The sequence below is a fragment of the Agelaius phoeniceus genome, chromosome 3 (genome assembly GCF_051311805.1).
Source record: "Agelaius phoeniceus isolate bAgePho1 chromosome 3, bAgePho1.hap1, whole genome shotgun sequence".
Lineage (NCBI taxonomy): Eukaryota > Metazoa > Chordata > Aves > Passeriformes > Icteridae > Agelaius > Agelaius phoeniceus.
The window spans coordinates 62,539,107-62,561,559 of NC_135267.1; the positions used below are offsets into that span (position 1 = coordinate 62,539,107).

The 22,453-nt window shown below is 40.0% G+C and overlaps 1 protein-coding gene across 3 annotated transcripts in view; it reads left to right on the forward strand.

Moving 5' to 3' along the window:
* SYNJ2 (synaptojanin 2) overlaps positions 1 to 22,453 on the forward strand; it is a 64,797-nt gene that overhangs the window by 25,922 nt on the left and 16,422 nt on the right. For 2 of the 3 annotated variants that reach the window (XM_077175425.1, XM_054628591.2), the window contains exons 5-16: positions 3,201 to 3,284; positions 5,028 to 5,089; positions 7,567 to 7,663; positions 10,687 to 10,859; positions 11,269 to 11,350; positions 11,579 to 11,728; positions 11,826 to 11,991; positions 13,808 to 13,999; positions 15,949 to 16,033; positions 17,240 to 17,380; positions 20,302 to 20,494; positions 22,164 to 22,322. In XM_077175425.1, coding sequence (XP_077031540.1) covers positions 3,201 to 3,284; positions 5,028 to 5,089; positions 7,567 to 7,663; positions 10,687 to 10,859; positions 11,269 to 11,350; positions 11,579 to 11,728; positions 11,826 to 11,991; positions 13,808 to 13,999; positions 15,949 to 16,033; positions 17,240 to 17,380; positions 20,302 to 20,494; positions 22,164 to 22,322 — 1,584 coding nt within the window. The remainder of the gene's footprint in view (positions 1 to 3,200; positions 3,285 to 5,027; positions 5,090 to 7,566; positions 7,664 to 10,686; positions 10,860 to 11,268; positions 11,351 to 11,578; positions 11,729 to 11,825; positions 11,992 to 13,807; positions 14,000 to 15,948; positions 16,034 to 17,239; positions 17,381 to 20,301; positions 20,495 to 22,163; positions 22,323 to 22,453) is intronic. The other variant, XM_077175426.1, reaches the window with a different exon arrangement.

The window sequence follows — 22,453 nt, forward strand, 5'->3', positions numbered from 1 at the left end:
TAATTTCAATCTAAATGTATTATCAGTGTTTATTTAATGTTTTAGCAAATAGGGTTTCTTACAGTGTACGTGGCTGCTAAAATTACATCCATTCCTGATCTGGAAAGCTGTCTTAGTCTTTAAACCTGCTTTCGTAATAAGTCTGCTGGTAGGAAGTCTGTTGCCACTAATATTGTAAGATCAAGAGATGTGTACACTAAAAGGCAGTGTCAAGATCAAGGCTCATGCTCCTTGGAGTGGTGAATGAAGGATAGTGGGTATTACTGAAATTGAGGGAAGATTTGCACAGTTATAATGCTTAATGAAATGGTTAGAGTCTGTTTAGGAAGGAATGACTGGCAGAAAAGTCATTTTAATGAGTCTCCCACTCATTAAAAAAATATTAAGTCTTTTTCCAACTCGCTGGCAGCTTGGAAGAAAATAATTTTTGATTCATCTGGGTCACAAGAATGAGGTGAAAGAATTGTGAAAGACCAGAGAATTGCTCCAGAGAACAGAATGATTAGCCCTGTGAGCGAACAGGAAAAAAAAAGTACTTTCTTGTGAATGACTGTGTTGGAGAGGCTGTGCTCCCAGTTCAAAAACCTCATCTGATTTCTAAAAGCTGCATGGCAACATACATAAAAAATGTCAGTTTCTTTAAAATGCTCTGCCATCATAAAAGAATCCTGTATTAGAACTCAGCTTCACAGAAGATCCCCCAGCCCATCGCATCAAGGTTTAGGCATCCTGTTTAGGTTGCAGGAATGATCAAGTAGTTTGAATATTTTGGTTGTTGTTCAGTTCTCTAAAGGGACAGCTTAATAGAGCAGGAAACAGAAGAGGTAATGGGTCAAAACCAGTGAACAGAAAATATGAGTGGTACTGGTAACAAACATCTGTTAGCTCACTAATAAGTGGAATTAGAGCATCTGTTAAAGCAGAAATAAATGTTTGGTCAGTATTTTTCTTCTATATTTGGCAGGAAGAAGGTAGATTATATATTCATGGTCTGTAACTGAGGAAATACTTTCCATTTAAACTGTAACTCAAAAGGATGTTAAACTGCAGATACTGAATTAGATCACTATCTGTTTATCAGTGGGTCTAGAGATTTGCAGCTGGATGTCTAAAAGAGCTGGTCAAAGAAATACTTGAGCTGTCAGTTTTGCACTTAGGTATGGAAACAGGGACTTCCCAGAATACTGTAAAGAACATTGATCACCTGTGGCAATTGGGTGGCCACCTTGTACTTCAGGTAAAGCTTTGTCTGTATATGTCATCGTTAGGTGTTTCATTTCTACTCAGTAATTGTTAAGATGATGATTGTTGTCAAAAATTTAAGTAGGCCAGTCCTGAATCTTTTTTTGCACAGATTCAGGTTCTGGTATTCATTTAGTATTAGTCAGGATAATGCTGGGACTGTAGTAGTGCTATTAATTTGCTTTACCTTGGAGTGAGCTTCTTTGGGTCCATGGCTGTAAGTGAAGAGATGATTAATTGTGTAGAAGTCTCTGACTCATCTTGGCACAACCTATCTCAGGGAGAATGTGATAAAAAGGAAGAAGGTGGGGCTGCTTATTCCTCTCCTAGTCCAGCTGCAGACGGAATGATCTCTTCTGAGCACAAACGTACAAAGAAAAGGCACACCAGTGTGTTGCCATGGAAATTAGCTCCTGCACTCAGGTGCCAATAATGCTCAGAAAACTTTACTGGGAGAGCATTTTTTAGAGCCACATTGCTTAAACTGTGACACAGGCCTTGAAAGAAAGCTTCTCTGAGCAACCCCTCTCTTGCAGGGGGTTGTGCTAGGATGGAATGTAACAGAGAAGAGGATTCTTAGTGCTTTGTGAGAGGTTAAAAAGATGGAGACATAGTTTTGCACTATGGCTGGGCTGGCTATCCTTCTAGCACTAACATTGTGTCCATGATGAAGCCCCTTAAATCATCTTAGTGAAATGGAGACAGTTTCAAGTGCTCTGCAGAAATACCGTAAATATCAGATAAATGTTTTGTCACCAATTTTATCTAAATATCTCTTTTTCACACATGTAGCTCTAAAAACTGTACATTGATAATGCTTATGAAGATGAGAGGTCAAGGTCAGGTACTTTCCATGAGCCAGCCATTGGCCACATCTAGTGGCAAATCCAAAAAGACAAAACACTTTAAAGCTGTAGAGAAATCAATTTTCATGTTCTATTCTATTTTCAGAGCTCCTAGCCAGCTGGCAGCAGCTGTGCCAAATGATATGATGTGGTGAGTGCAGCTACCTGGATAACCTGGATACCATTCCTCCCCAGGGCTGCAGTCATTGTCATGCATGAGATAACAGAGATGTGTATCATGTATCCTCTGTGGAGAGCAGCCAGGATTCCACTGCTAAGTATAGGCCAGAGGAGCGAGCTGGGCTTTGCACAGTTGCTCTGTGGTCATATTCAATCTGAAGATAGTACCTTTTATGCTAAGTTAACATAATGTAACATTTTGACTGGGGACTGTGGATGGGGGAAGGCAAAAGGGGAAATTGGTCTTTGTTTTTCATATGGATTTGACCCAAAATCCGCTTGTTGACAGTGATCCTGAGACCACATAAAGAGAGAGTTTGGGGTCTGGTTGGGAAAGGGAGAATTTGGAACCTCTTGTTGTAAGCCCCTGGAAAAGAAGTAGATCACATTGCTGCTCACTGTACCTCAGGATGGGAGTGGCAAAGCTGCTGATTTCACAGAGTTTTATTTGGAGTCTCTGACAAGGCGCAGCATGCAGTGAAATAAGAAATGGTAAATACAGCAGGAGATAAGCTTATCCCCCACCTGACGTTACCCATCATCAGTCACAAGGAGCAATGACATTTTGCACAGTTGAGTTTTGTGAGAGGGACAGCAGGAGAGTGTATGCCTGGTCTTTCCAAGTGTCTCCACCAGCAGATCAAATCCATCTTGATTGTGGGTGAAAGATGTGGTGGTGTTTGAAGTTTTCTCTTGTTTCTGGTGAGAAGTGAGTTGAATCTGCTGTGATGACATGAAAGCAAATACGGTGTGCTTTGTTCCACTGCCTGTGAGACTATGGAAAAGAGGCTGAGCGGTAAGTGGATACAGGGAGATACATGGTTTACTTTTTTTACCCTTTGAGTTCAGTATCTTTAACTGTCACCTGATGAAGGGGCCACAGGCTGATAGATCTAACTGCAGAACTACTTTCCTTTTTTTTTGTTTTTGCAGACAATTTACTTGGATGATGATGTCTCTTCCTTTGTGCAGATCAGAGGTTCTGTCCCACTGTTTTGGGAGCAAACGAGGCTTCAGGTAAAGAAATAATCAGAAAGCCTACCTTGCTTCTCTCTCTTGCTACTTATAATTTAGAATTAACATAAATATATATATTATTTTTTAATATGAGCTTCAAAGCTCATTCTGTGAAAGTGCTGAGCTCTTTTGTTTTAGGTTTGTCTTGTAGAAATGTTGTGTGTTTAGATAAACAGAACTATACCAGACAAATGGCTATAGGTGACTGAAGTTTAACATTTTTTGGTGTTTAAATGCTTCTACAGGGAGCTGGTTGTAAGGGACTGTGTCCTAAAACTGAAGATTACAGCTATATCTTTATAACATTTTCAGTGTTATTCCTCTGAAATGCCTGGTTGGCTTGATAATATTGACCTCCACAATACAACTGGAGTATTTAGGGATACCAGTGCTCTGTAGGAGCATGCTACCGTGAAACAAAGTAAAATGTCTGGATGGTGTGTTTTTGGGATTTCAGTCAAAAGGGTGAAAATGATCTAATCTGATCTTTTGGGAGGCAGAGATGTAGGATTTCATCACAAGATTATTGCATCAAATATATGGTCTGTGACTTGCAGCTTATATACAGTTGTAAGGCCAAATAAGAATCTTCCTGGCACACTTTGCATTCTTTTAACAGAGGGATAAGCAACTGAAAGCAGTATGCACATATATTTATGTGTGTTAGTAGAGAAAGTACATTGCATAACTGTTTTTTCAGGATACTTTAAAGGTTACATGGTACTTGTTTTGATCATTAAACTAGAACCTATGTACTCTTCAGAGGCACTGGACTTAGCACAAAAGGAAATGACAAAAGGATCCCTGTTGTCTTTTAACACCATCCAGTGCAATACTTCTTTTTATAAAGCAAGTTTGTCCATATGATTGTGCAAGTCCTGGCCATGGTGTAGCTATATCCACCATGTAACACTGTTGATCTGTATGTTACAGAGCCCTCAAGCATTTTTGGCTATTGGGTAGTATCTCTAGTTAAACAGAATTTTTGATTTTTTTTTTTTAGTAGGCCTGGTTTTTTGCCTAATTGGGTTAGATTATATACTCTTACTCCTTGGGTGTGAATGTACTGACACTGGTGTTAGAAAGAATTGCAGAAACCAACCTCTCATGAAAAACAAAGATGATGAAATATAGGAAACAATGCATGATCTTATACGTATTTGGGAGTGTAGTTTTTGGGAGAGAAAAGAAGCCCTCTGTAATAATTTTGTAACAGTAGCTACCATTCAAAAGGAACTTGAAGCTACTGTTGTTGACATCCATATCAAAAGACCTGTTAGTTTGAGGGTGCAGATTTTCATCCTTCATATTTTTGAATCACTGTTCTGATACTTTTGAAAGAAGTCAGAATTCACAACCTATGGAACTGGCATAAATGCATCCCTCTCTACCAAGGCAAGGGCAGTAAGAATGCTAGGCTCACAGAATACTCATGTGAGGCAGTGTGTGCTATTTGCAAGAGGAAGCTGGCAAAGAGATGTGATTTGTTTGGCCATAAAAAGATGTGTAGGTATCCCTTTGCTTAATGGTAATTGTGTTTTCACTTGTAATTGTAAATGTTGTCTAATAAAAGATGGGGCTTTTGTGTTAAGGATGTGGGGGTGGTTGGAGTCTGTTAGAGATGTCTGGTGCTGTTAAAAAAATGTTTTTCTCTGAAGGAAAAAGGGAGACATCTAGTGACTTTGGACTCTAGCAGTTTAAGAAGATTTTTCTATTTCTTGGTCTTCTAATATTTTATTTTAGGTTGGTTCCCGCCATTTAAGGCTCAACAGAGGTCTGGAAGCCAATGCACCTGCCTTTGACAGGTAAGTTTCATTCCACTTTGGCATCAACACAGCAGTCTGGCATGTATCCAAGGTTCCACAACTTTGTCTTCCTAGGAAATCTTGAGAAACCTCTCTGACATGATGTGGCAGATTATTAAACTGGTTTACTTAATTTAGTCACTTTTTTTGGTGCTTTTTTTCCTTTTTGTTTTCAGTGGTAATTGAATTAATTTGGTCTTCTGGCTCATTTCTGTAAAAGTTTAGGAATACTGAGTGATGTGCAAAAGAAGTGTTTATGCAAGCCTTTGTGAGCCAACAGATGTGAGTTTACACTTATGGTACACAGAATATGTGTGCTTTACCACTCTAACAGAAGTAGCTATAGAGCAAACACTGCTTTAACTCCATTCTGCATTTGGTCTTTTCTTCATTGTTTTCCTCCTACACAGAGATAGCAATGCCTTATTCTGAGACCAGTGTTGTATGATGCTGTTATGCTGATGTTTTCTATTTTATGCAAAGACTGGCTTGTAAACATTTTAAAACCATTAAGACTCTGTTTGTTTGTCAGCTAGAAACTGTAGAAAAAGACATGCATTAGCTTGATTCCTTTGGATGTCTGACTAGGAAATGCTATCCTCTAAGGATGTATTTCTACTGATATCCATGGGAACAGTGCCTGAAAAACACATGAAGAATTTGGTCTGTGGGAAATTTTCACCTTGTAAGTGCAGGTCAAGTGATTAATTTCTGTTTTGGTTTGGTTTTGGCAGATCAGGTTGTATGTTGATTTTGTGTAAGGCCTCTTTATTACCACAACTGTTAGCACACAGGATATTATTGACTGTTAATGGTTTTGCTACACTGAAGACCCCAAACAGGGATTAGAATCTAAAGGGACTATGCAGCGTAGCAGTTTCTGCTCCAGAGGTTCTTGGCCTACATTCTCCAAGCTTTTAAGGCTCTTAAATCCTACTTTATTCAATGGCCTTTGAGACTCTTGGTCTCTTGGCCATCTGGTGATGTGATAACTTGCCCTGCCAGTGTCTGTGAAGATCTGCAAAAGTCAGTCCTTTGAAGATGGGCAAGAAAGAAGTGACTAGTTATATAGAAAAGTACACTGGAATTTAACAACCTGCTACAGCTTTTCCAAGATGTAAATTTGGCCTGCTACATGTAACCATGTGAGAAACAGATGGTAATCTTGTTAGTTGTTTTTTCATTCTCTATCTCTCTCCCTGAGAAATCCACAGGGAGTTTTGCTTGCAGTATTCAAACAGGTGACTTGAGCTTCAGTAGTTTTGTTGTAAGGAAGTAACACTGGCAGAGAGGTAGGATCTTGATGCTGGTTTCAGGAGGGTGCCGACTATATGGGATGAGTTGGCATACAGAGAAACTGGTTGCAGAATCAAGAATGCACCAGAAAATATATTTAGCTGTGTTTTCTGAAGACAATGCTGATGACTTCTTTCTTTTCTCCCCTTCCATGGTTTTCTGTGTAATTTACTTCTGGTTAAAGGATTTAAAGAGTAATGCCAGAAGATGTATGCTTGCTGGTTTTCACACACTTTGCCATTACACGCTATTTTGCAGCATGTAATAACTTCTCATTTTGTGAGTTTATTTTTCTTATATATTTCTATCCAGCTTCCTCTTAAATACTACTACAGTGTTGTCTGTACATGATGGAAATCAACTTTAAGATCTGATTATGTCTTGATGAGCCAGCACAGCCATGCATTCCAACTTGAAAAAGATATTTTGAGGGGAGAATGGGTGTTTTGGCATCTGGCTAAAAGCTCTTAACTTGAGAGTCCTTAAATGTCAGGCTTTGAGATTTTAGCAACATAGACCAAAAAATCCAGCCCACTTTATACTTGTCCTATTTTGAGCTTTTCCTGCAGAATCTGAGCCAGACAACTTGGCTAAAAGGACCTTTATTCTGATCCAGTGCAGCAGTTCTTATGATTAGTCATCTTCCTGCTTGATTTGAGTTCAGAGTGAATGTCTCCATGTTGCAGCAGCTCAGAGATGTTTGAACCCTGTCACCTGTGACGTGTGTTTGGACCTCTCTGGCCTTGGCACTGGAGTCATAGGCCCCATTGTTGCTGCTGACTCTTAGTAGTTTCAGCTCTGCAAGATGCCAGACAATTCCTGTTGAAGTGTAATACATTTTCCTCTCTTCTTGTCTTTCCTGTGTAGTTCCCGGGATAGCAGCCAAGAGGTAGGAGCATGAAGGGCAATGTCAAAGCTAAGAGTGGCATAAAAGACTTGGGGCCTATTTTCTAAGACACTTCTTTCTTTAATTTCAGTACAGAATACTGTATCTATTAATTGCATACTTTCACCATTTTTACTTTAATTAGAAGGAAACTGAGAAAAGTGTCTGTAGATGGTATGGCTAAGATTTTCTGCTGGATGAAACAACCAGTGATCTCTACTTTGTATTTTGAAAACGGCAGTAGGCAAAATAACTTAGTTTTGTTTAGTACCTATTATGGTTGCTTTTGCTGTAGGCATATGATGCTTCTGAAAGAGCAGTATGGAAAACAAGTGATCGTTAACCTATTGGGAAGCAGAGGAGGAGAGGAGGTGCTCAACAGAGCTTTTAAGGTAAAAGCAATGATTTTCATTTTAACTGCTGATTTCCCTTGAGCCTCCATGTTCTTCTGTTTTCCTTCTAGCCCAGGAGGTGATGAATAGTATTTCTAAAAAAATTATGTTAACTCTTTACCACGTTACCTACTAAGAATAGTGCTTCTTGGTTTCTAGCACTTGGCTTGGTTTCTAGCACTACCTTTCTGCTTACTTCTTCATACATTTGCATACATTCCCTTAACCAAACTTAAAAAGAAATTGCCTGAATACTCCTAAGGATGGTTAACATTTGCAAAAGTGAATCATAGCCAGTTTTGACATTGTATGCAGCCACCTGTGCAGTCCCCTGGGATTGGCGGAGCTGCTTGGGGGCTGGGTGAGCCTCTATCACTGAGCACAGTGACTTAGCATCACTGAGCTGTCTTGCTCTGATTGTAATGGGAAATAGCTATCTGGCACTGATTGTGTTGGGAGTTGGCTGCCTGAGCACCAGATGACAGTTTGGTATACAGAGAGAGATTTTCCTGGCCTCTAAGTATCCCCAGGCACAACTAATAGCTGATAGCAAGGATGTCAGGCATTGTAGAACTAAAGCTATGCTGCTTTCTAGTGTGGTATTCTTTTAAAAACTACTGTGAGCTTAAAGCCACTGATTGGCACTGAGAGGGGTTTGCAGCAGTGCAATAGCTGCCTGAATCTGGCTGGGGGTTGATGGAAGTCTGCCTCCTTAGGTGCTTGTTGCTTTAGCAAACTGACATAGATACTTCAGAAGTCATGTTCCTAAAACTAATGATAGGATGATTTAAGTACACACCTATAGTAAGTGCCATGTATGTATCATTGGTAAAGAATGATACCAGCAGTTCTGAGCTGAAACATTTATTATGTGAAACTAAGCAAAATAAAAATTGTGGTTAAATAATAGTGCCTGATTTCTTTTCCTCTCTGTTGCAGTAGTGAATTTAGAGGGAGCCTCAAGCTTGTTGTCACTTTTTCTGTGTGACCATTTCCTCCTCCTGCAAAAGAGCTGGGAAGGACTATCTACTTCCCCAGCAGAAAATGATGAAGTGAAGGTCTCCCCTTGTACAGAATGTGGCCAAAGTGATTCATGACTAAAACTTGCAAGGCAGTGAGGAAGGCACAGGAGTGGAGTCTGGTGGTTTCTGTTTTCAGCTTCTTACTGAATTTCTGCATGACATGGCTAAGACTCTGTAATCTTTTGGTTTCCTTCTCTTTAAAATAGTTTTTCTTGTTTGTTTTGCAAACCCCACTGAAATGTAAAGGTAAAAGATAACAAATTCTGAAATGCTGAAATAACTTACATGAATAAAAGCATGACGTTTGTTGATAATTTGATACTGATATTTTCTCAAACTCCCACATTCTTGAAGATCATGTTCTAGCCAATATCATGCAACCAGACATTAAGTCAGAGACCGGGCATCTCTAGAATAAAGACCTTGCATTTGTTAATTTAATTTAAATCAATTTTAAATTGTTTTGTCTAAATTGTTACTTTTTTGCCTATTTTAGAAATAAATAAACTCTGAAAATATGCTGTGAGCTTGAATAATTTAGACTGGCATCACCGAAAACCAAAGTTTTGTATTCATTCAGAATGACTCCTTGGTCATTTCTTTACCTTTATGTTTTAAGAAATGGATGTTTAGGAAAGAATATAAAGTTCATTTGACTTTGATGATTTTAAAGAGCTTGAATTAAAAATAAAGTAATTCATAAGAGTGTGATTAGGGTTGCAAGTTTGTCTCCTGTCATTAGTTTCTCCATCTTTTTTTTGCTTTTATTTTTCTCTTAACTCGTGCTTCAACCTTAGTAATTCTTATCAGCATTGGTTCAAATTATTCTTGTAATTACTGCTGCTGGGCTCTCTTGATCAGAATGTCACAGTTACCACCATTCATTTACCATTTATTATGCATTACCTGAATCAGACCAGACCAAAAATCAATACTGTTCCCAGGAAATGCTGTTCCTCCCATAAGCATTCCCTATAACAGATGTAATTATGTTTACAGTAAAAGCAGGAGTGTAGTGTAGAGTTGCAAATAGTCTGACAATAATTTACACTGCAGCAGTGGGTAAATGACATCCTCAAGTGCATTGCTAGAGCCAGCATCTGTCAGGGCAGATTGGGGTGTCAACAGTAACAGTCTAATGAAATACATTTTACAGGTCTCTTTCCAAGCACTGCCTTTAAATTTCTTTCTGCAGGAAAGGCTTAATGGCTTACTCAATACAATTATGCTGGTGTAACTGCTACATGTACACTTTTAATGTAATATTAGATTTGTTTTGTCCAGTGTGTGTCACAATGTAAGTGGAGAAAATCATCCCTCTCTTCGGGTGAGAATGTGCAGGAGGGAAGAGAATAGACAAAGGCTTGCATAGTTTGAGTTAATGTAATGGTTCTCTCTGCCTTTCTTGTGGAGAACAGGATGTATTACTGTTGCAGATACCTTAATGATGTGGATGTACTGTTGCAGATACCTTAATGATGTGGATGTACTGTTGCAGATACCTTAATGAAATTTGTGGTGATTACGGAAATGCATGTGAGGTCATTGAAACTGGAGATGAACTACAGAGGCTATTTGTGCCTCTTCTTTCACTTCTGCAGTTTACCACAAACACTTTATAGTATGTTTCCTGGGTGTAATTGCTTACTTACTTCCTCCCCCTGAGCCTGCCTAGAGCATTGCTAGTGCTGTCCTCACCTCATGCGCAGAGGTAGCAGCAGCCCATTGCTGAAGGGCTGCCATCAGCCAAGGCACAATTCTAATGTATACTTTGCAGTTACGGTTTTCCTGCAGGAAAATTGGGTTCTAACAGTCAGGTTTACTTCTGTGAAGAAAACAAACAGGGAACTTCAGTTGCTTTTTTCATGTCTGGCCTTTCAAAATTCCCTATGAACTATGTGATTAACAGTCAAGGCTTATTAATGATAAAAGTGTGCTGGGATCAATCTGTACATGTGACTTGAGCAGGATTTGTTTTCCTTCATTCTCTTATCTAAACAGAAACTGCTATGGGCCTCTTCCCATGCGGAAGACAGTCCCATGATAAACTTTGACTACCACCAATTTGCAAAAGGTGGGAAAACTGAGAAACTGGAAAATTTGCTGAGGCCTCAGCTGAAGTTGCACTGGGAAGACTTTGGAATCTTCACAAAGGGCGAGCATGTAAGTCCACGGTGAGTGTCTCTGCCCCTCTGTCCCAGTGTAGCTGGGCACTGCTTGTCCTGGCCTTCCCAGGTTTCTTGCTGTGTTTGGACCATGACAATAAATTGACCATCTTGAAATAAAATTTTGAGACAAAGTGTAGTCTTGGTGCTAAATCAATGATTTGGCTTAATTGCGTCTCCATGGTTTCAAATCTGCAAATTTACCAGTGTGTGGATTTGCTAATATAGTGTTGCAGATGTAATCAAGTAATTAGATGTGTTAATGGAATATATTGTGCACAGTGTGCTTGCACTGTCAATACGTGGGTGGGTGTATTCAGGCTGAACATTTGATGATCTTGTTCAATCAACTCATGATTAGATGTTATTTTAAAATATACCATTTTCTCCTCCCTCCTCTTGTGTTTGGTTACCAAAGTCTGCAGACAGGTACTTTTCGAATGAATTGTTTGGACTGCGTGGATCGTTCTAATAGTGTACAGTCCTTCGTTGCACAGGAGGTGAGTTTGTCAGAGGACCTTCCTTGGGAAACTTGTAGTACATACATTGGCTGTTTCATGGGAAAGACAGGAAAGAGGCTGTAAGTCTCAGTTATGCAGGTCAGTCTTGCTGCTCTATGGTACAGAATGGTGCTGGCTGGAATACTGAGGATAAAAAGCAAAAACACATTTGAAAACAATGTTGGTTTCTTTTTTGTGTTTTTTTTTCTCCTTCTGCACCTAATCCAGATACTGTTTGCTCAATTAGAGAGCCTTGATTTGAACTCTAAACCTATAATTGAGCGCTTTGTGGAATCCTACAAGGAGATGTGGACTCTCAATGGTCAAAATCTGAGCAGAGTATTTAGTGGCAGTCGTGCCCTTGAGGGAAAGAACAAGGTAAAGAAAAATGGCAAAACTCTTTATTAACAAGTAAAGAAAGATGTCCTATTTATGCTTCAGTGTCACTTGTATTTGTAATTCCTGTCTGCTGTAGGTTGGGAAGCTCAAGGATGGTGCCCGCTCTGTGTCTCGTACCATCCAGTCAAATTTCTTTGATACAGTGAAGCAGGAAGCCATTGAGCTGCTGCTCATGGGTGACTTCTACCATGAGGAATATGCAGACAAAGGCAAGATGCTCATGGACCAGACTGCACTGCTGGGTAAAGCCAGTTTAAATGCTCCCTTTTGTCTTTGCATCTGCTTTTAGCTGTCAGATATAAGCCTCAATTGTACCCTCAATCAATATATAAGCTGCTCTTGCTCAGATCTGTTGTTTAAAGCAGTACTTTCAAGTGACCATAGCACAACTCTTGTGCTTATTTCTCATGTTTTGTTTTGAACTTTTGAATATGTTTTTCTGTTCTTTGATAGTGATAATCTCTGACAGTTTAGAGTTGGACCAGAGGGAAGGATTTTAGGGCTATATTCCCAGCCTGCCCTGAGTTTGTCTTGAAGAAGTCTCTTGAGCTCAGCCCTTTTATCTCCTTAGTTGTGTCCTTGCCCTTTGCACATGCTTTTAGCCATTTGGATCTTTAAAGACACATCTCTGTTACTTTAGTTCATTTCCTGCTTTGTTCCAGGCCCCTAATAGTCCACAGCATAGACATATTTGTTTGCACCCATCTAGAATAAACTCAGCTCTCTCTGAGAAGATACTTGCATGCAAAATATAGAATAATTTCACCCACAACAAGTATTGGGTGGTCAGTTTATTCCAGAGAACCATTCAGCACCACTTTAGTCCTGGGCTTGTTCCCTGATGTTGACTGCAAGGAAAATATAGATTACTTCTCTATGCCTGACTGCAAGTTGGGTAGTTAATGATTAACTCTGCTTCATTTGTTTAGACAGCGGAAGCACATTGCTGATTTTCTATACTCAGCAAAATAAGCAAATATAGCAGGGTTTTTTTTTGAAGAGTTCTTGCCCAGATAGAGAGGCATGGCAGTGCTAGATTTGTACTGATGTGAGACTGTGCTGCTCTCCATCTTTCCTCCCACATTCTAAACTTCTAAGGGCTTCAGTTTAAGTTGTAACTTATGACATACTTGATTGCTTGTCCTGGTTTCAGGAATAAAGTTCATTGGCTTCCTCGAGTGTGGTATAATGTTGTGTTTTGGATTTGAGACTAATGAATGAGCAAGTGCTTGTGTGTTGCACTTGGTTGCCAGCTGTGTTAAAACACAGCAGACTGGTAAGACACACTGAGGGTTTTAGTTGTTGCTATATAGTGTTTATAATAAGTCAAGGACTTTCCACTTCTCATGCTCTCCCATTCAGAAGGCTGGGAACACTAAAAGAAGCTGGGAGGGGATGCAGCCAAGACAGGTGACTCCAAATGTCCAGAGGAATATTCCATACTAAATGATGTCATTCTTGGTATATAAACTGGGAGGGGGGAAAGCTCCCCCTCCCCCTGAGGGCTGCTGCTTTGGAACTGGCTGGGCTCTGTGCCACACTGGTTTTGTATATTCTAATTCTACTTTTTTTTTTTCCCTTAAACTGTCTTTATCTCAATCCATGCATTTTCTCACTTTTACTCTTGGGATTCTCTCCTGCATTTTGCTGCAGGGGCAGGGAATGAGCTGGGATATGTACTACTAAGCACTGGTTGCCCAGTGGGGTTAAACCATGACAGTGCTATAGACTAAACAGAAAAGATTATGGGAGATAAAAGAATTTTTTGCTTATTACTTGAAAAAGCACAGAAAAATGTAAGCTGAAAGTTGGTGACCAGCCATTCCCAAGCTTTCAAAGGGTGCCTGGTTTCTATAAGAGAAATTGCTGACATCAACCCCAGTTATCTTGTAGCTACTGCCATTGCCATAGGAGTTATTCCCTACCTTTTGTATTGTTGCTGCTAGGGTAATGTTATTATTTCAGAGTGACTGTGCTGCTGCAGTGGGGATGGTTTCTGTCCTTTTACAGCACATTCTTCTTTTAAACACGATCTTTCTCTCTCCCCTCTTCTGTCAGTAACTCCAAGTATTTTGAAGGCCATGTCAGAGCGTCAGTTTGAATTCACGAGCTCCAAGCGTGTTCGTGTTGCCACGGGGACCTGGAATGTGAATGGGGGAAAGCAGTTTCGAAGCAACATCCTTGGTACCAGTGAGCTGACAGACTGGCTGCTGGATTCTCCCAAGCTCTCAGGAGTTTCAGAATTTCAGGGTAAGACTTCACAGTCAAAATGTGTAAGCAGTATTTGCTGGCATCTCTAGAGACAGTGAGTCAGGACACAAGATTTGACCAGCCTTTCAAAGGCAGTACATTTTGGAGAGCATTTTCTGTCAGTTCTTAGGGGTGTATTCAGCTTCTCCATGCTTTTGCTGCCCTGCAGAAGTGGAATGGTGTGTGAGCTCCTGACAGTCAGAGTTCTTTAAACACTTTGAAACAGTCCATGTGACTGTTTCAAACCTTCAGCAGGTCAGAATTCAGAGCTCTCTTTCATGCCATCCTAAGATGTATCTACCTATTCTGCACCCTGTACATAATTTTCTTCTCCCATATCTCTGTTCTTTGTTCTTTGTCGTAAGCAGGAGCTACATGCTTAGGTACCATCAGACCATCTTGGTCTCTCATCTGGAGCTAAACATATCTCTGCAGTCTAGACTGTGAGCTTCTCTGGAAATGTTACTATCAAAGTCTTCAGACAAAAAGATTTACTTTGTTGAAGGCAATATTTCCTTTCTTTAGCAGTATAGAGAACTCTTATGCTTGTGGCTTGATGAAATTGGCTGCTGAATTTCTTATTTATGGAACAAGGTCAGGTATTGCAATTGATTTACAGATTTTTTATTAAGGTAAATGAGAAGGGAACATTCTGTCATTTAAAAATTGAGTGGTTGCAAAACCCATGCTTTTGTTGTTATAGTGGAACATTTAGTTTTCTGCAGGCATCACAGGCATAGTCCTGTACCTAACCTTGTAGCTCAGGAATACATTCCTCAAATCCTTGGCTCCCTTATACAAGTTGTCTCATTTGAACCCTTAGTTCCTGAGTGGTATGTGATTAGGTGCAGACCTCTGTATTCTGAGCAGCCTAGGTAAGTGATCAGTCCAGTCTAGTCTATTTCAGAAACACTTCAGATGTGTTAGTGCATGACTGTGCCCATAACACTAAAATTTGTTGAGAGCCTGTCATGTGTTAGCTTTGCCAGACTATCCCCTGAGAGAAACAGAGGAGCAGGCAGTTGTGACATGGTAGGTCTGAGCAGCTTCTGGAAGAGAGCTGAGTTATGTGAATGGGCAGGGCTAGGGTGTAACCATGCAAATGTCTGAATCCATGTTAATGCCAGTGCAGTGCCTACACAAATGGGCAAGTCTTCAAAGACAGATGTCCAAAATTATTAATGGAAAATACACATCACAGTGCCTGTCTGGTTAAGCTAGTAAAGGAGGCTAGCTATCATGCTAGTTTCACCCTTGTGTCTGCACAGAGTTGTCTTTAGGCAATGGACAGACCTAATGGGTCAACAGATTTCCTTCACACTATTTTATGACAGCATCTGATCTTTGATGTTTCCTCAGAGTAATATCCACAGAGCCAGGGAAAGAGGGGTGGGGGTCATTGTGCTCTAGGGTGATCTAACCTTAAATATAAGTGATCTAAGAAGGACTTGGAAGAAAGAAGGCAAGAAGAAACTTCAGAAGCGTCCTTAAACTAGATAAATTTGCTAAAGGCATTGAGATGGAGGTGACATACTGGTGTCTAGACAATTAAGTTCAGTTACACAGGAATCTGTGTCAGAAAGGAAGAGCACGTTGGATAAAATGACAAGAGGGTAAGAGATGGTGACTAGTGAGGTGTTGTGGCTTTAGTGGTGATTGGGGTGTGGGAGAGAGGGATTAACACTGCTACAGTATAATGTTCTGTTCTGAACTGCTTCCTGCAGGAGAGATGAAGACCAACTGGTGGGAGAAAAGCAGGAAAAAAATTCAGAGGAACTGCAGGGGATGTTTTATGATATCAGATTAAAGGAGCTATGAATATGTATAGCTTGGCAGGGGATACACAAGATAGAAATACAGGAAGGATCTCTGACAGAAATTAGAATACAAATCATTAGAAGAAACAACAAAATTGTAATTCTGGCATGACTTTTCCTTCCTGCCAACAGATGATGATAACTGCCCTCCTGACATATTTGCAGTGGGATTTGAAGAGATGGTTGAATTAAGCGCAGGGAACATTGTGAATGCCAGGTATGTAAAAAAAAAAAACAAAACACCAAACAAACAAAACCAACAAAAACCCCTAATCAACCAACCTAAAAAACCAACCAACCAAAAAAAAAACCTTGCAACTGTAAAAAAACCCAACCCAATCAAACAAACAAAACCCCAACAAAAAGAACATAATCTTCCCCAAAGGAACTGGCCATGTTCATTTTTATGGTCACTGGGCTCACTCAGTTCCAAGTCTGTTGTTTGCAACCATAGCTGGAAATATGTTTTCCATTAAAAATGTCATTGGGATGATGTTAAAAGTGCTCAGTTTCCTAAGTCTCTTAAGTCTTTATGTTGTCAGAGAAGAATTCTGATGGTTGAGCTTGATCTAATGCTTGTCCTTAAAGCCCTGTCTGATGTTGGAAAAATGCTCAGTGACTTACAAACCTAATTCCCATTCATGTGGGAATTCTAAAATCGTCTAAAAATGTCTCTGTGGCTAATTGTATTTGTGAAAATTGTAGAGAAGATGTTAAATGCAAAGCCTGAGGTTGGCATATCAGCATGTGCAGTAGGCCATTGTGCTTACTGATCCTAGTGAATCTGAATGGAGGTGGAACCCTGAAGGTCATGGTTCCAATGCTGATTCATTAGGCTGGCCACTTAGCTGTCTGTTTTGGGAATGACAAGTTACAGCAGTGCTTAGTGTGGCTGCTGGGCTGATGGTATATCTGCATGGATATGTTGACTTTGGAGAAAAGAAAAAGCTAGATCCACTGACGTGAGGGTATATGCAGCTATTCACAAACCTTTGCTAGGAACAGCTAACAGTTGTGAGTAGCCAGTCACCTTCCAGTCAGAAAAAAAATTAAAACTCATGAGATTGATTTGGAAATTTGTTTTTACAGTTATGATTGCTGTAATCAGCTTCCAGTTATCCCCAGTGAATGGGTGTATCCAATGTCATGTGAGTGTGGGTGTTTCTAAGTGTATTAGACAAATTCCTCACACATCCAGAAGCAGGATAACTGTATTTGTGTGCTGTGCCTGGGCTCACTGACCCTGCTAACTCTAGGCTGGCTTACAAGGAGGAATTATCGGTCTCTGCCATGCATTCTACAGCACTTCACGTTCTACAGCCTAATGGGATGTCTGTAAACCTAAGGCACAGTTACCCTGTGCATTTTATTGACTGTATGTGGTTTGTTTTGATTCCATTAAATGATTTTATGTTTGTTCCAGTACAACGAATAGAAAAATGTGGGGAGAGCAGCTTCAAAAAGCTATTTCCAGGACTCATCGCTACATTCAGCTGACATCAGCACAGCTTGTTGGTGTTTGTCTTTTCATCTTTGTACGACCATATCATGTCCCCTTCATCAGGTAAAGAAAAAGCCAAACCAAACAAAACAACAACAACAAAACAAAAAAACCCAGAAAACCAAAACAAACAAAGAACCCCACCCCAAAATAAAACTAATCTAACAACAACAACAAACCTCAAACCAACTAAACAAAAAAGCCCCAAAACCCACCCTGTGACTTCAGTGACATCTGGTGTTGGAGCATGGCCAGAGAACATGGGGAGGACTTGCTCATCTTGGTGGGAGTCATGCAAACCTGTGTTCTGGTCTCTGCTCAGCATGGAGAAGAGGGAATCCTTCCAGGCAGCAACAGGCTGGAGTTCATCTCCCTGGGTAGCACAAAGGCCAGACAGCCTCAGTCTTTTCCTCCAGGTAGCTGAAAAGCCAGGCATGCTCCAGGTGGGCAGTCAGGGTGGAGCACCTTGTTTGGATGCTATCTTCCTGGGAGGGGAATAACCTGGGCTAGTAAGTCCAAGAGTGTTTGATGCACTGAATGAAGGAAATGCCTACCCCTGCCTGAAGGGCAGGTTTTACTTCTAGCCCTGTCCATGATTCCTTATGGAAACAGGGATAGTTCTAGACCTAAAAAGAATGGGGGAAAGAGACCTAATTTTGGCCCTTGACATTTTATAGAACTGAGAGGTAAGATGTAAGAGAACCTATGAAGTGTTTGCCTTTCCCAGATGTCATGAGAACCAGAACTCTGTGCCCAGTCAGGAGAGTGCAGAGCTATGTATCCTCTGCTTACTGACTCAGCTGTCCCTGGAGAGTGATCAAACTCCTCCTAGAAAATTACCCGTGGGGATACTTGCATTAAAATGCCTTTGCTGTGGGCAAGAATTATGCAGGCTAAGTGTAAAAGAATTATGCAGGCTAAATGTAAATGGTTACAAAGTGAATAATTAGCCAAAACTATCTTTGGGCATCTGTCTGACCTTAAAGCCCCGAGATCCAAACACTCCTTTCTAAACCCATATTAGGGCACTGATTGGCCACTGCATTTTGTGATTAAAATATCAAAAGCTGCCTCTTTCTTCCCTGTGATCTCATATCTACTGAAAACCTCAGAACAGAGCTTGTCCAACATCAGGTGCTGTAGGCCAGACAGAGCAATACAATGCAGGTAACTCTGGTGGTCTTGGATTGCTGCTTTCCAGTAATCTTTCTTCAAAATTATTTAAAGAATTTTTTTTTTTTTGCTGCTGCTGCTATGAAGCAGTCCAGAGGAGAAGTGTTTCTCTCAGTTTGTGACTCTTCACCTGGCTTACAAAAAGTTTGAGTAATCCAGTAGGAAATTAGTGGTTTAAATGGAAATCAGAATCAGAACAGTGCAGTGGTTCTGTTGCAGTTGTCAAACTGCTGGAAATTGGATGTAGCCCTTTGAAACTCAAGAGAAAAAGGGAAGTTGATTTTACTGACCGACTTTCATTATTTAATGCAAATGTGCTGCTATGTGCTATGTGAGCATAATCAAATCTAACCTGTAGGCTTGTATATTTTCCCCATGTCTAGAAGGGGAAAGGAAAAATGATCAGAAGTGCAAAAAAGTGCTTCTGCTTACAGAGATTGAAGAGATTTAGACAGAAGATAGGGAATAGAGAAATAATGAGACAATAGCTGGTTTATACATCACTGAAATGATTGATGAAATACAAGCAGCTGAATTTACAGCGGGTTATTTCAGCATTACCTTTGCCATGAAGGAAAATCAGTCGAATACCAGTCAGGAGATGGGTAGGCAGGCAGCAGGAAGGGAGAACTTTAGTGAAAAGACTGAACACCCTGCTTCTGTAGGAGTGCTTAACACCCATTGTTTCATAGAAAACTTTGATGTTCCTCCTTTGCCTCCCTGAGGGTGTCTTCTGGTGGTGTCCTGCTGTCAGGAAAAGACAGGAAATTAAAGATAGAGAAAAAAGGTACAAAAGATGGGGGAGGAAGAGAGAAGAAAATGAAGGGGGTGGGGAAAGGAGACCTGTATCATCTTGCATCATTTACATCACGAATTTCTGGGAATAACTTAAATAAGACTTAGCAGTTTTCTGCACGTCCCTTTTTAACATCAGTAATATTCTTGTCAGATCTGCTTGATGTTTTCTCTGGAAAGTAAAATTTTCTCACTGGGAAAGACATGCATGGCACTAGGGTTGGCTGAAACAATGATCTCATCATTTACTTATCTGATCAGACAGCCATGCTTTGTTCTTGGAGTAGCCTGGTTATTTGGGAGAAATTACCCTGAGAGCAGGTGGTCTGCTTTATCAAGTTATCTCTCTGTAGTGAAGTGTATGCTAATCATCACATTGAAATACTAAGTGATTAGCAACATGGAGACCTTAAGCAATTTGTCATCAGTACAGAACTCATTTGAGAAGTTACATATAAATAGTTGTATCCAATAATCCCTGATTTTATCACATCTGATTTAATGAAGTATGGGTTATGATCTGCTGCTCTTTAATTAAATGGAAAATCCATCATGAATTGTGAAGTTGGGTTTCAGCACATATGAACAGTAAATTGTTATCTGTCTGAAAAGCACATTCCCACATGTTCAAAAGTAAAATGAAGCATGGTAATAAAATTTAGTTATTGTCAATATTTTAAGGATCATGGTAGAGGGAAACTTGAAAAGTATATTCTATAGAAATTGCCAGTATTTCAGAAATTAGGTCTCGCTGGTCTGTTTGGAAGGGACAAGAAAAGGAGAAAAATATTTTCAGACAGTTTTATTTCTATAGTATTGTATTAAACTTAATTTGAAGCATAAGCATTTGAACATCAAGAAACTAAAAGATGTGCCTAAAAGCAGCAAGCTTTCTAGAGGGGAGAAGACATGGCATTGTAAACTGGCTTTTCCCTTTGTGTTGCAGTCAAAGTTAATTGAATGTTTGTCCCTGAAGCCCTTTACTCTGTTCCCTTTCTATTTTTTTTTTAATGCAGGGATGTAGCAATAGACACCGTGAAGACAGGAATGGGAGGAAAAGCTGGGAATAAAGGGGCAGTGAGCATTCGTTTTCAGTTCTATAGTACCAGTTTCTGCTTTATATGCAGTCACTTGACTGCTGGGCAGACTCAGGTGAAAGAGAGGAATGAAGATTATAAAGAAATCACACAGAAACTCAGCTTCCCAATGGTAAGTGTAGATGTATGTGTGCTAAAAGTATTGGAGGTAAAGGTGGTATCTTTACATCATGAAAGCTGGTCTCAGGCTGCCTTTGATGACAGGTCATCAAAGAAGGCATCTCAGTAGCAAGAAAGAAAATGCTAAAGAAAATGTTAGCAAATAAATAAATAGGGAAGCATGTTTCACAGAAGATTAGGTACTACCCAATGTAGCACCTGCTTTACAAAAGTACTAATCCTTTCAAAAACCAGAGTTGCTCCAGTGCTTGAAAAGTCCTTGGCTTTGAGCAGTTAAGCTCTAGATGACTGATGTTGGAACTGGAGAGCGATATTGATAGCTCTTGCTGGCTCTAGTAGGTGAGAATTCCTGAAAGACCACCCATGCCATTCAGTGCAGCAGTGCCTTGGCTGCTTCTGGTCGGGTGTGATGGATCAGTTCTTGGGCAGTGACATGGTACCCTCTGTTCCCTTCCTTTCATCCTCCTGAATGTGTCACTCTCAAGGAACTGCTGGCTTCTCTCAGAGCATGGCAAGTAGGCACCACTGGTCTGCAAGAATAGCTTTTCCCCTAAACTGTGTCAAGTCAGTCATCCTAGTGTTTTAATTCCAGCTTGTCTCCTCAGGCCAGTTGATAACCCATGGGATTTGGTGGCAGGGCTTCTTTGCTTCCCTTAATGTCGATTGCTTTAATTTCCACAATACCTTCTTGGGCCTCTCTGTAAAGGCCTAAGCCAGGACGGGATTGGTTGAGTTTGTGTATTCTGGTTAGTCAGCAAAAAATGGCATTTAGGTTGCAAAGCATAAAATTTTACCTTCCTGTTGTTTGTAAGGTTTAGAGGCTTGGCACGTGCAGCATATCAATCAGTTGGTTTATGTAGGAGCTAATACTGACAGACTGGACGTCCTGCAAAGAAGATCTGTTCCAAATGGCCATAAAGTTGTGCTTATGGTAGTTTTTCCTTCTAATACCTCGTTAACTATTTGATGTCCTTTACACTTAGAGCAGCTAAAGGTACCTTGTGTGTATAATGCATATAAAGAGTGCCCTCTAGTGCTGTGACAGCCACAGCCTGGAATGTTTCCCTCATGAATCTCTGGTGTTTAGAGGCTTACTGCTATGCTGGGAAGGAAGAAAAAAAAAAGACTAATTAGAGGATAGGATGCTAAATTTAGAACTGGAGTGAATTTTCATTGACGTTTGATTTCAATACCTTTACAAAACTGTGACGTGCACATAAGATCGAATTTGGAGGTTATTCTTACTCAGGAGCTTGTTGCTAAATTTGCCTTGGTACCAGAAGCACATTTTGTGTTATATTTAGAATATGCAAATATATGCGTGTGAAATGTGTTAGGGAAACAAACATATTTTGAATATTCATGACAGACAAATTGTGACTATAAAGCTAGGATCCACTTAGACATACCTTCAGGAAAGAGGGGTCAGAGTCTGACATTATTGTTTACAAAATTCAGCTCAGTGGGGTGCCAAAGCCAGTGAAGGAACCATTTTAGCACAAAATTCATTTTAGCACAAAATGAATTTTGACAAATAAATTGTGACAAGTAGGTCCAGTATTTAGTAAGTCATAGGGACTGAGTGCTACATTTCAGTGCATTTTAAAGCTGTTTTCATGAATGTGATTTAACATTAACAGTATTCTGTACCTCAAAACTAGGGGCAGAACATGTTCTCCCATGACTATGTCTTCTGGTGTGGTGATTTTAACTATCGCATTGATCTAACGTATGAAGAAGTCTTTTATTTTCTCAAACGTCAAGACTGGAAGACACTTTTGGAATTTGATCAACTACAGCAGCAAAAATCCAGTGGAAAAGTAAGGCAGTGTGTCTCATTTTCTTGAATAACTGCATGTTGGCTGGGTCTTTCTTGTTCCTTGAGAGAGTAAAGAGGTTGCATTTCAGACCCTTGTTTATAGCACTCGAATGCAGCAATTGGTTTAAAAAT